Source organism: Thermobia domestica, chromosome 13 (genome assembly GCF_964235325.1).
Source record: "Thermobia domestica chromosome 13, izTheDome1.hap1.1, whole genome shotgun sequence".
In the NCBI taxonomy this organism is placed as follows: Eukaryota; Metazoa; Arthropoda; class Insecta; order Zygentoma; family Lepismatidae; genus Thermobia; species Thermobia domestica.
In genome coordinates, this window is record NC_137466.1 from 219420889 (window position 1) to 219434208 (window position 13320).

The 13320-nt window shown below is 35.3% G+C and overlaps 1 protein-coding gene across 4 annotated transcripts in view; it reads left to right on the plus strand.

Moving 5' to 3' along the window:
• The first annotated feature begins 1426 nt into the window (after nt 1–1426).
• Nucleotides 1427–13320, plus strand: part of Gyf (GIGYF family protein Gyf) — a 112001-nt gene continuing 100107 nt past the window's right edge. For 2 of the 4 annotated variants that reach the window (XM_081737399.1, XM_081737398.1), the window contains exon 1: nt 1428–1534. In XM_081737399.1, the coding sequence (XP_081593525.1) occupies nt 1442–1534 (93 nt within the window). In that variant the 5' untranslated portion in view covers nt 1428–1441. Of the gene's footprint in view, nt 1535–1826; nt 2092–13320 lie in introns of those variants that run through there. The other 2 variants (XM_081737397.1, XM_081737400.1) reach the window with 2 other exon arrangements.

The following is a 13320-nucleotide window of genomic DNA, read 5'->3' on the forward strand; positions in this document are numbered from 1 at the left end:
GAAAAAAAGTATAACGGTCAAGAAATCTGAAACACTCCCTAAACAGTCTATCGTCAACCAATTGTCCCTCTTTGTCCAAGCGTCCACATTGAGCACCATTGCTTTAGACGACACGGTGGACGGCTTCCACGAAACTTCTTTCGCCAATGGCATGAACGAACCTCAACATCGATTATCATAATGCTTTGAATTGTCAGGCACTATACAGAGTGTTTCAAAACAACACCAACAACGTTTGGGAGGTGATTCCTGGCACCAAGATAACACCAAAAGTTTATTCCAACCTAGGTGCACAAATGCTTCCTTTCAGAGTTATAGGCTCCCGAAAACATGAAAAATGAACTTTAAAGGTCCATAGCTCCAAAACTATCGGACCTACCGTAGTCAGGTCAAGACTTCATTTAGGAACTAATATATGTGTTATCCAAATATCCATGTTTCAGAATCCTGCGATATTTACGCAGCAATTTTTGTAGAGGCAGTTGGTAAGTACGTCAAATTATGTCTGTAGACAAACTCCCTCTATAAAAATTGTTGCGTGATTATTTAGGATCCTGAAACATGTATTTTCGGATAACGCACATATTAGTTCTTAAGTGAAGTCTTGACCTGACTACGGTAGGTCCGATAGTTTTGGAGCTATGGACCTTTAAAGTTCATTTATTCATGTTTTCGGCAGCTTATAACTCCGAAAGGAAGCATTTGTGCACCCATGTTAGTCTATAATTTTTGTGTTTTCTTGCTGTAAGAAATTACCTTCCAAACGTTATCGGTGTTGTATGAAACACCCTGTATATTGAAAAGTAACCCTAGACTAGAACTCTCAGCTGCTACTTTCATAATAGAACTTTTGTAGCCTATTAGGACTATAGTATATCTAAGATATTTTCTTTGTCATTTAGTAGAACTTCAATAATTTCTGAAAGTCATTTTAGATCATATATATGAGTACTTTTATTGCAGACACGATGCCTCAATGGCAGAGCGCTGAATTCTGATGCGAAGTCACTAGTTCGGGTCCAGGCCATATAATTTCAGGTGGACATCTTGTAGGTTTTCTCAGGTTTCTCCTAATTCTTCTACATTCTCATTCCGCCAATTCTTTCACAATAATTTACTTTCCGTAATCATCAGTCTTGTTTGCCTAAAGGGCATTAAATTAAAAGGAAATCATTTCATTTTCATAAATAAATTATACCACAAATCTAATTTAATCTATTGATTTTTTCTTAAAATGAAACCTATTTTGTTTAGTATTATTTAGCTTTCCACCAGACTGAAATGTAAATCTTCTAGGTGTAATGGAATTAAGTAGACAATATTGCGTTCAATTAATACATTATTAACTTTGTACTAAACTTTAATATTTTTGATATTCTTATTAGCCCGTCCAGCTGATCACTGTAAACAGAAACCAATCTCGAGCCGAAACACTGAGCTGATGATGTCACTGTTGATGTGCGCATGCGTTAATATTGTACTCGGCCATATTGGTGTGAAGTTAGCTGAAGATCAAGAGATTGTAAAAAGAGAGGTAAAAAATGGTATTTTAGAAGAATACACTTCAATACGATTGGAATTGTAATAATCTGTAATATTTTATGCATGTGGCAACATAAAAAGAATTGCTTGAGAAACTATTCAAAAGAGATCTCCAAAACATAATATTTGAACAGCCGTGCCCGGAATTGTTTGTACTTATCGAGGTGCTTTTTCGAGAAGAATTATAATCGTGAAGTGTTTCGGGATTTTATGTTTGTAAACTGTAAACTTAATCTTATTCTACTGTGTGTGATGTACAAGGCAATAATATACCGGAAGTGTTGCATGTAGAAAATGTCAATTGATTTACTTTACCATTCATGGTAGACCTGTAGGGGTTGATTACGTGTACTAGGAATGCACGATGCATCGTTCGATAGCATATGTTCTTGCACGTTGTTAATCCGCAAATAGACATTTTAAGACGAAATTCTTCCAGAGTTCAGGATTTCAACAATAGTATTATTGGCAGATCAAACACAATATATGCAACTTTTTTTCCACTTACGGAATTCATGATGCAACTTGAAACTACATCGTTGTGATCAGGTGACAAAATTATGTTGGTGATAAGTAATGTAAAATGCATTATGAGTAAATTAATGTGTGATTTTGACATTGCGATGATTTTTTTGAATTTATATTTTCGGAAAACAGGATATAAAGGTCGTAATTGCAGTACGTATAGTGCCGTTATTTTTTCTCAGTGATCAGAACACAAGACAAGCGAAGTGCAAAGTAGCGAACGCAGTGTCTGCCACAAATGGTTTAATAAAAGTTTCTTTTAAATAAATAAATAATTACCGTTCAAAGGCCATATTTCTCAAATATGCATATTAAATAAAAACGTGTAGATTTACAATAGTTCGTCAGATTCAAGTAATTGTTTCACTTTCCTTGCTTGAAATGAGAGAGATTCTGTACTTTTTTTTTCCTGGCGCACGCTCAGATAATTTTGTGTAGCTTGATAATATGTGTGCAAACTGATGTGCCACGAAATCTTATTTTACATGCAAAAGACAAGAAAACTTTAGGATAGAGTATAGTAAAGTAAGGCAGGGTATCACCGTTTGGAAAATCTACGGATTCGAATCTACGGATTACGGAAAATTCTGGTAATTGGAAAATGTAATGGCTTGACTATCGCAGGCGCCACACCCCTTAAGTTTAAAGTAAAAATATGTAATTCTTAATAATTAGACTCAATATAGAACACTTTCCGAAGTATTTTTGTCACATTGACTCTAAATAGTGCTCGGACCAGCGTTTTCGATGTCTTAACCTTGTTGTTACTCCCTACCTCTCCACACTTCAGAGCGAGTCGCGAAACAAATCAGCTTGTCCGGGCATGAAAAGTGGAAAATCGACTTAATAATGAGTTTTACTAAAAATATGAGCCGATTTGATGCATAAAAACACGTGTAGTTTCATTACTGATACAGTCTGGTATTGTGAATCTGCACGTGGGAGGTGCAAGGTAATAAAATTCTAAATAGGGCATTAGTTGACATCTTTATATATTGTCATTATCCATATTCTTATCCTGTGTAAAATATATCTGTCACGATAATCCTACTATCGTAAAGTTGTATGGCGGAAGTACGACGCTAATTGGATTAAGTTTAGCGACCCGTTGAGGAGCGAGACTATATGAGACGTGAACTTCAGCTTAACGTGAGATCCGAACCACGAGCTTCCACCGGGAATTGAACCCGGGTCTCCCATGCAAAAGGCGCGTTCGCTATCAACATTGCCAGAACGGAGCTTATAGGACTGTCCGTCTCACAGGTTGTCCAGCGTACGAGAAAAACGGGATTTGTAGGGGAAATTCGAGTATGTCGAGAAAACAGCGAGAATCATACGAGTAGCTGTCGACTCGGTGCGTAGAATTAACAGTAGATACTAGTAATACGGCCTGTTCTCAAGAATCAACATGTTGCAGGATATAATTTATGTAACGGGTCATTCCATATCAATTCAACACACGGACGTAACTTCACCATCTCAGATTTTAATGAAATTTGGTACATAGATGCCCTCTAGATAAATTTAGAAAAATACCAAATTTCAGCTTTATAATGTCAGTATTGAAGATAGGGCTATGTAAAGTTTGAAAAAATCTCCAAAATAGCATGTTCAATGAATTTTGAAATTGCAGCTTTTTTAATTGAGGTAGAGAGTTGATTGAGGTGTTGTTTTACAGTATTTTTCATGCCCTTTCCTGAGGCTAATACAGAATTTGGTTTTTGAAAATCAAGATTACAATTTTGAAATTAATTCCTTGAATAGATAGTATTGTTGTAAAGCACCTGGCAAAATGTAAATTTGGGATGGTATTGGGTGAATCGTTAAAATAATTCAAAACTAACACTTGATTTTTCAAGAATACTCTGTACGCAGGGTAATAACACAAGAATGCTAAGTTTTACACTTCAGTGAACATAAAAATTAACACTTGTTTGAAGAAAGAGTATAGTTAAGTCCATAGTAAAACTTTTCAATGAGTAGTTGTACCATTTGAAATTTGAAAAAAGCCGCATTTGTTCGGCATACATCACTTTCAAGAAGAACATAACTTCTTCCAGTGGGGGTTACAGGATTCACTTTTGTCAGAACGTCCACTACTAACATCAGCATTTCTTGGATGGAGATGGCCCAGGTAGATGAAGAAATTATTTTTACTTTATCATGTTCTTCATTTTTCTGTAAAACGTACTCGAGCCACCAATTTCCTTCATAGAGAGTCTGATATGTCTTCTAATTGAAGTTTTTCTCAACCCTGTAAACCATCTGAAAATTTTAATACAATTTGAAGACTCCGTGAAAAGTTGTGGATCCCCCGAAATAAATTCCTGTATACGTCCCTGATAACCAGTGTGCTAAAATGGCGTTTATGCAAACAATGAATGCTGGAATTTTAAAATTAAATATTTAGTATGAGATATTAAAGATAATTAAAAATTAAAAAATTAATTAATTTAATTAAAATTAATTTTAAAAAAATTACCGAGTGAAGTAGCTCAAGTGGTAAGGCGTTGGCTTCGCATTCGGGAGGTCGCGGTTTCGATTCCCGCTGCCGACCATCCTGATTGGGGTTTTCCAGGGTTTCCCTCAATCCTACCAGGCAAATGCCGGGATGGTACCTACTAAAACAGGCTCTGGCCGATACCTTCCCAAATCCTTTCCATTGTTGTTGTTGTTTTTGTTATATATCCAGTATAAAATGGCCTCAGAGCTGTATCTGGCAATTGTTAAATAAATAAATAAGTAATAAAAAAGTTAATTGATAAGGTACAGATGTAGTCGACGAAGTTTGCCTACTTTTTATCAAGATATTTAAGCAAAGTTAAAAACATTGATACCTATGAAATAGACACTCAGGCAGGCAGTTAGGTAAGATAAGATAGATTGTTTCGTTAGCAGAGGCGGCTTCAGGATTTTTATTTTGAGTAGGTTATATTTTAATTTTGTTTTTAATATAAAGATAATATAAAGCTTTAGGTCAATATATATTTAATATCTTTTAGGCGTTTATATTTTTCAAAATTTTTGGGTAGGCCCGGGCCTACCCGTTAAAGCTGTTTCAGTTCGTTTTCTTTGTTTAGGCTTAACGTCCTTATGTTACAACGAGGTTATGAAGGATTGGACATATTAAAGTGGCATCTGAACCACTACTCGGTTTCCAGCTCATCAGGACCCCTTAATTACGAAGCGAAAATTAGATTCAACTAAAACAGATGATTTGAGATATGTGAAAACGTTACTATCCAGTACTAGATGTATAATTTTTACAAACCATGTTTATGTACAGTAACATTTTTGTGAAGCTTGTATTAATATTATTTTATTAACTTCAATAAAACTGAAGTTCAAAAGTATCAGCACTTTAACTTAGCTTTAAGTTAAAGTTTTTACAGCATGAGATAATAAGTATTGCCTACAGATTACAAGTCTGTATGATATGTTTTAGACTCATTACTCTGCTCTTCATATTTATTCCCACAAGTAAAACAAAAAAACATTGTGTACTTGTATTTTTCAGCTAGTGCAGGGTATTAATGAAAACTCTAGTAAAGTAGCTTGAGTTACAACTTACGTCTTAGGGCGTATTTGGAAAGAATAAAGTGAAGAACTGGTGTAGAAGGACATATTTTGTAGTATGTTACAATGAAAATTTGAATAAAATATCACAAAAACAACAAATAGACACTGTCAATGCATCAAAGTTATTTCACATTACTTAACATCGATACTTCTAGATCATTCTACTGTTGAAGACCTTTTGAATGGATTAAAGGCTGTGTTACAAGGTTTGCATATATGACAAAAATCTTGCAAGTGTCTGTAAGTGAATCCAACGTCAAAAGAGTAAATGTTGAGGCATTTGCGAAGATTTATTTTCTGAGCCAAATGACCATGGTGCTTGTGGGCTTTATACTGCAGATTATTATGATTATTAAGCATTCTGTCTTTTGGTAGGTTCTGGGACTAATGAAGATTTTATTTATTTATTTTTAGGTTTGGGCCTGTAAATATTTCTTTCACGTTTCTCGATTCTCAGCTTCCTCTTTTAACTCCTAATATTTTTCCTATTCTTCAAATCATCAATCAGTTGCGTTCTTCTTCCTATTACTCGCTTTCCTTCCATCTTTCTATGGTGGTATGAAGAAGATATTTTCTTCGTAAGATGTGTCTAATCCAATTGGCCTTTCGGGGGGCGCGGTCGCTCAGTGGTAGAGCGTTTACCTTCGGTGCTTGGGGTCCCTGGTTCGATCCCAGCTCGCGTCGTGTGGACTTTGTGGTAGACAAACACCGTACTCATGGGTTTTCTCCCACTTCCTTCATTCCACCATTTCACTCATCTCTCATCATCACCGTCTCCTTTAGCCTAACCGGCATACCCGTGGGACGTAAAGCTCAAAGATTTTATTTCATTTCGAATTGGCCTTCCTACGAAGGTTGCTGGCTAAAAGCGTCGTCTTCTCTCGTAATTGTTTTAAAACATTTCGTTTATTACTTTCTCTGTCCGTTTTATCTTCTCCATCTTCCTCCAACACCTCACTTCCAAGCTTTCTTAAATATTTCTTCTCTAACTTCCTTAATGTCCAAATCTTTGAACCATAAAGCCCAATACTCCTTTTATAGCAATTTACCAATTTCAAGTTCTCTTTGTTCTACTCTGACCCGTAAGGGCACGTTTATATGGGTATTCTCTTGACTTTCGATTTCTCGATGTTGGTTTCCATTCCATACAGTTTTCCAGTGTCAGCTATTTTGTCAGTCATCTCCTGTAGTCCTCCTTCGGTTTTAGCTATAATAACCATATCATCTGCATGCCTGATCTTGTTGATGATTTGCTTGTCAGTCTTGAAATCTCCAGTTCTTATTAATGCTTCCTTCGCTGAACATTCACTGTAAATGTAGAGTAACTGGAGCGACATATTACATCCTTGTCTGACTCCTTTTCCAGTCTCCACACTATTGATTTCACCTTTATTTAAGCCCAGCTTAACTCGTCCTATGTACAGATTGCGAATGAGTCGTTGGTCTCTTCAGTTGATCCCGATTTCTTCAGAAGTTTGGTTCAATTGACCCGGTCGAAAGTCTTTCGCCAGTCTATGAAGCATAAACACAACTTTTCCTTTACGTCAAGAACACACCTCGGTAAAATTCTCATCAATCCAGTACAGGGTTGGCTGGTTTAAACCAAGGTGGTTTAAACCAAGGTTTAAACCAGCTGGTTTTTTCAAAAAAACCAACTGGTTTAAACCAAAAAAACAAAAAAATGTTCGCAAATGTGTAAGTGTTTGTAAAATCTTAATGAACACACATTTGTGGGTTATCACGTTTCACTCCCGTATATTATTCGTATACTATTCAGACCTAAATTCCCCATTCATTACTCAAAAAGATTATACTACAAAAGCAACTTTTTTTTTTTAAAGTTCATAAATGTTTATTTTGTGATTTTTTGTAGTTGTTATTATTGTTATGTAATTGTAATCGAAGAAAAATTCTAAATATTGTTTCGTTTCAATGTTTACTATTGATAAAGTACATCGAAAATGCCGTACTTTTTGTGTGTGTAGGGGGGGGGTCATACAGACGCCACGAGAGGCATTTAGTGAAATAAGTATCTTTGGTATCTATTTATGTATAAATAAGTCTGAGCCAAAGTGGACTCAAATAATTCGTATCTTTATTAACTTTTCTTATTGATATGCAGATTAAGTCGGTGTATTACTTTAATTTAATAAAAGTCGTTGTTAACTAACTTAAACTAAATTAGTTCTTCTGTACTCCATAGTACTTTGAAATTGTTCATATGTAATTCTGTATAATGGTTTCACTTGTGCAACTGTTTATCTTTTTGTCCTTCTGAAATGACTCTTGACAGTTATATTAAGAAGCATGTAAAGATCAGTACAACGTATTTTTATCAGGATTCCTTCATGAGTGAGTCGGCAGACGTATCGCATTTGTGGCCAATTAGTCCTGGTTCCGAGTTCAAATGGAGGATAATTTCTCTCGGATGTAACTCGAGAAGCGGTTTTTATTCCGCTTTAAGCTTATGTGACCCCTTCCAGCATAACCCGGTTGTTGTATAATAACATCAAGGCGAAATAAACTTATTTCTGTCCATATATGATATGAATATATAGAGCAAATTATTTAAACCATAAAAACCTGGTTTAAACCAAAAAAACCGGTTTTTTTTGGTTTTTTTTAATAAAAACCATGATTTTTGCCAACCCTGCATTTATATGATACTCTTAAAGGTTTTACATCAAGAGCTTCGTTTCGGGTGGTTCTGTACATTCTTTAAAAAAAAATTCAGTGTAGTTTTAACTTTCATATACATTCATATATTTCGAACAAATTTTTCATTCATTGATCACATACGTAATAGTCTGTTACCACCCATCAGGTGCTTCGGATCTACAAAATCGTAAAGTTTCGAATTCTGTAATGCACTGACTGTTCCTTAAGCTTGTTTAGAATCGGGTAAATACCGAATTTTCTATTCATGGATCATACGGATAATAGACTGTTCATCTGAGCGTGTGGTTTCCTAAGCTTTGGAATATATAACCACCATCAGGTTTACCTAGTCCTGAAGGTTTCTGAATTCTTAACAAGAGGAATTCAACATATCATTATAAAACTTTTTTCTTCTTTACAACTAAAGAAAAAGCTATGGAATACATTTAACAAGAATGGAAAGAATTAACTGTTCCAAGTCACAAGAAAGCCGGTAAAACTTTTTGTAATATTTATAGAGGCATTTCTCATCTGTCATCCTATAAACTCCTCCCAAACAAGATTGATCCCATGCGCAGATGAAATTATTAGAGATTATCACTGTAAATTTAGGCAAAATCGATCAACTATCGACCAGATATTTTATCATTTGACAAATACTAGAAAAGAAATGGGAATATATTACCCAGTACATCAACAATTTATTGATTTCAGAAAGGCTTACGACTCGGTTAGGAGGGAAATATTGTATAACTTTCTTACAAAATTTGGAATACCAAAAAAGCTAGTTAGATTAATTAAAATGTGTTTAAATTAATTCCCGAGTAAAGTCCGAGTAGAAAAATGCGAGCTTCCACGTCGAGAATGGCCTGAAACAAGGAGATGCGTTATCGTCATTATTATTCAGCTTTGTTTCGGTGTACGCTATAAGGAAAATCAAAGGTAGCAACCAGGGCCTAGAGCTGAATGGTATTCACCAGGTTATGGCGTATGCTGATGATATAAATATGATAGGAGAACAATCGAAAGAAATGTAGAGGCCTTATTAAACGCTTGCAGCGACATTGGTTTAGTAGTGATTGCAGAGAAAGCTAAATATATGGAAGTTTGCCGGGATCGTAATACGGCAAATTATAGTTGCGTCAAAATATGAAGTCAAATAATACTTTTGATAAAGTGGATACTTTCAAATATCTAGGATCAGTATTACCACACCAAAATCATATCCACGAAGAGATTAAATGTCGACTGAAATCAGGAAATTCATGTTAGTGTTCAGTTCAAAATATTTTGTCGTCGCGAATTCTGTGGAGGAACTTAAAGCTTAAAATGTATGAAACGATAATCATGTCTCTTGTGCTTTATGGTTATGAAACATGGTATCTTATGCTGAGGGAAGAACGCAGACTGAAGGTATTTAAGAATAAAATCCTGAGACGAATATTTGGAGCCAAGAAGAAAGGGAGTGGGGAATGGCGGAAACTTCTTAACGAAGAACTACGTAATTTATACTGTTTACCAAATATTGTCAGGGTCTTAAAGTCTAGGAGGCTCAGGTAGGTTGGTCATGTAGCCAGGATGGAAGAAAGTAGGAACGCTTTCAAAATTTTAACTGGAAATCCAATCGGAAAACGTCCATTAGGAAGATCCAGGCGAAATGGAAGGACAATATTAAGATAAATCTCTCAGAAATAGGAATATAGTGTAGAAATTCGATCGAAATGGGTAAGGACAGAAGTCAATGGAGAGCTTTTGTAAACGCGGAATTGAACCTTCGGTTAAAAATCAGAGATTTTTAGAAAAAAATAAACATTACTAGAAAAATCCCTCCCAAAATACTTTTCTAGATCCACCACTGGTTATTTTTATAAAATGGAATTCAAGGTGGTATCCGGAAGATTATTGCTAAATCATTGCACAGCTACAGTATAACAGAAATGTGGAAGTACGCTTTAGCGGATATATTGAAAAATGTACACCCTGATGGATATATTGAAAAACATAAGTTTAATTATGTGCTAGAAGAGTGCTGTCCTCTAAGAAATGAAACACGGATGACTAAAAAGGGAATCATCCAGAGAAGAAAAAAATGTCGAACTCAGAAGTTAAAATGAAATTAAATAGCCTCTAAAATTGCTCTCAAATACTACGTACTTTATGTTTACTTTAATTCATAAGACGTGCTCCATCCATCATGATGGCGAATTCCAGAGCGAAATATGGCATTTAGGTCATGGAATCTTATTTAACTATTATACTGTAAGAAAGCTATTTAGATAGATCATGAAAATGAATGAAAAAAAAAAAAAAAAACTAAAATTTCCAAAATTCCCTTTTTTTCCTTTTAAAGAAAGGGCTTTTTATGTGCAAAAATTCATCGATTCAAAAAAGCCGACTTTTTTGCATCTCTAAGTTTAAGCAGCTATAAAATGATTTAATAGAAAAAAATATACTTTAGATATATTCTGGTTGGATATACTTATCAACGATAGAAGTGGTTTTGAGAATATTTGTAATTTGTTAAGGTGATGCTCATTCTGTCTTGTGCGTGGATTCTTGATTAAAAAGTAGCGTTTTGTTCGGAACGAAAAGGAACTCTCTTTGATAACACTGAGGCACTATTGAAGGTAATGTACAGCATAGGATGTATGGAAACACAGATGTAACAAAGGGAGTAATTCAAGCAATTGCAGTCCTCATACGCGCGCTACAGAGGCCCTTCAAAAACAGTGAATTTTGAACATCAAGAAAGGAAAGGGAAAAAAAAAGAAAAAAAACAGCAGGCTAGAGCAGTGAAAAAGTTGGAAGAAAAACCCGAAGACGTCTCAAGAAGTAGCATTAATACAGTTGCAAATGAATGAATGAATGAAAAAAAAAAAAAAAAAAAAAAAAAACCTATAACTATACTAGTAGGGCTGGTCTTAATGTAAACTGTGGAAAATATTCAGTGTTTTAATGATATGCCATATTATCTTGTCAGAATACCCAGAAGAACCAATAGTATTGACTCTTAGTTGTTAGTGTCAACTATATCATTTTGACAACAAACTCAATGTAATACTGTTCAATGTAGCTTAGTTTTTCATGTGCCTTATAGCAGTAAGCTTTGGTCTTATGAGAGACTAAACAATTAAGTAATGTAAAAAGCATGGGGTACAGAATTACCATATATTAATCTCGTTAAAAATTTGTCAGTATGTAATTAGGAGAAATTCTTAAAATGTTCGGCAACAAATGGGAATTAAAAAAATCATGATGGCTAGACACACTTGTCTTAGCTCCCAAGGCTCATCACACATTACTTCTATTAAGACTGTCCTTCAGGTTCTGATGTATGAACTTCCTTTATACCCTCCCATGATCTAATGGCTAGCGCGTGGTCCCGGAATCGATTTCCGGTGGGAGAACATCAAAAGTATGAATATATGACGGTCGGATTCCACCTCAAACTATAGGTCCATGGCTCATGTAGCCCAGAGGCGGACCGGGCCGCTCGGATACCCAGAAATTTCCGGGTGGGCCCTGCCCTCTGCGAAATTACTTAAGATGTTGTTCGATTAGTTATAACTAATTCAAAACTCCGTTCTCGTTCATAGTAACCAGTGGCGTAACTAACGGATCCGCAGTGCTAGCTGAAGGGAGGCAACTAGGAAAAGAGGGCCTCTGCCCAACCCACAGTCTGGTTTGTTGAAAAATCAATAAGACAATAAAAAAGTCTCAAAAATACGTGTAAGTTATTAACTCAAAAATGTAATGTCGTCCATTATTTATGTATTCAATAATATGATGTGCAATCGATAGCATATAAAGAACATGGAGCTAATTCTCCTACGGTAAGGAAACTGTGTTAGACATGGAGTTGTTGGACGCGAGTGGTGGCGATAACTAATGATCCCCTGAGCACAGCGGTGATTTAAGAACACGGGCCCGAAGCCCCAGAAATCGGGCCCCGAAGTTTCGAACTTGGGTCCCTTCTATTTACCAATGAAGCATGGAGTTTTTGGACTTAAGTGGTTGCATTAGAAAAGGTCGATTTCCCTGAGACACCGATGATGTCGTAAATCTGGTCCGGAGTCCGAAGCCCAAGAAATCAGCCCCCAAAGGATGGGTCATTCCATTTCAAATCACCCAGGCAATGTTGCTCAACTTTTTTTATTTGCCTGATATTTGTATTATGAGTTCTCTATGGGGAGACAATATAAAAAAACATTTGAAAAAATTTTACAAGTCATAGTTTTATTTTGGCAGCTATTTTCAAAATGGCGATTGGTTGAAATTTAGTAAAAAACAAGGTTTGCGGAAAGTTAAATTGCCAAGCTATTTTTCAAGATATCAGAATAATTAAAACACCAATGTGTTCAGCATGAAATGAACTTCAAGTTAAGATGAAATTAATGGTAATTTTGTGTAAGAAAGTCAGTCAAACTTGCTATGCAAAAACTGTGAAGACAATCATCAATCGGCACTCTTGAAGACCTTAAGGATTCATGAAGGAAAAGAGACTCACCACTAATACTTTATTTCTGTGTTGAATACTTATATAACTACCTCCCAAAGAGGATTTAGCTCTGAGAATGCTGTCCGTTTTTTTCTAGAGCTTTTCAAAAATGGCCGAAAGCCCTTAAATATCAATTTTCTAGGGCCTGTAACTAAAAAGGGACTGAATGAAAACAAGTGAAAATTTGACAGAATGTTCTTTGTACAAATAGTAATATCTCACAAAAAAAGTATGACTGAGACTCAACTACATTTAGAGATATACAGCATTGAATTTCAGTTAAAAACGCCACCCTCTTTCACGCTCGAGCGGTGTGAAAGTAGCAATTAAGGGCTTGAAATACAACTGACATTGTTCAAAATATATTGTAATCATTAGATACAATAATTAATCAAAGATTTTTACTGCGGATGAAAATAGGCAGTGAGAACAATATGTAATAATTATTAAACTTAACTTTCCGATACAGATGTTGTAATACACTTGCTTACAGTACACACAGTAATGTTGTATGAGCA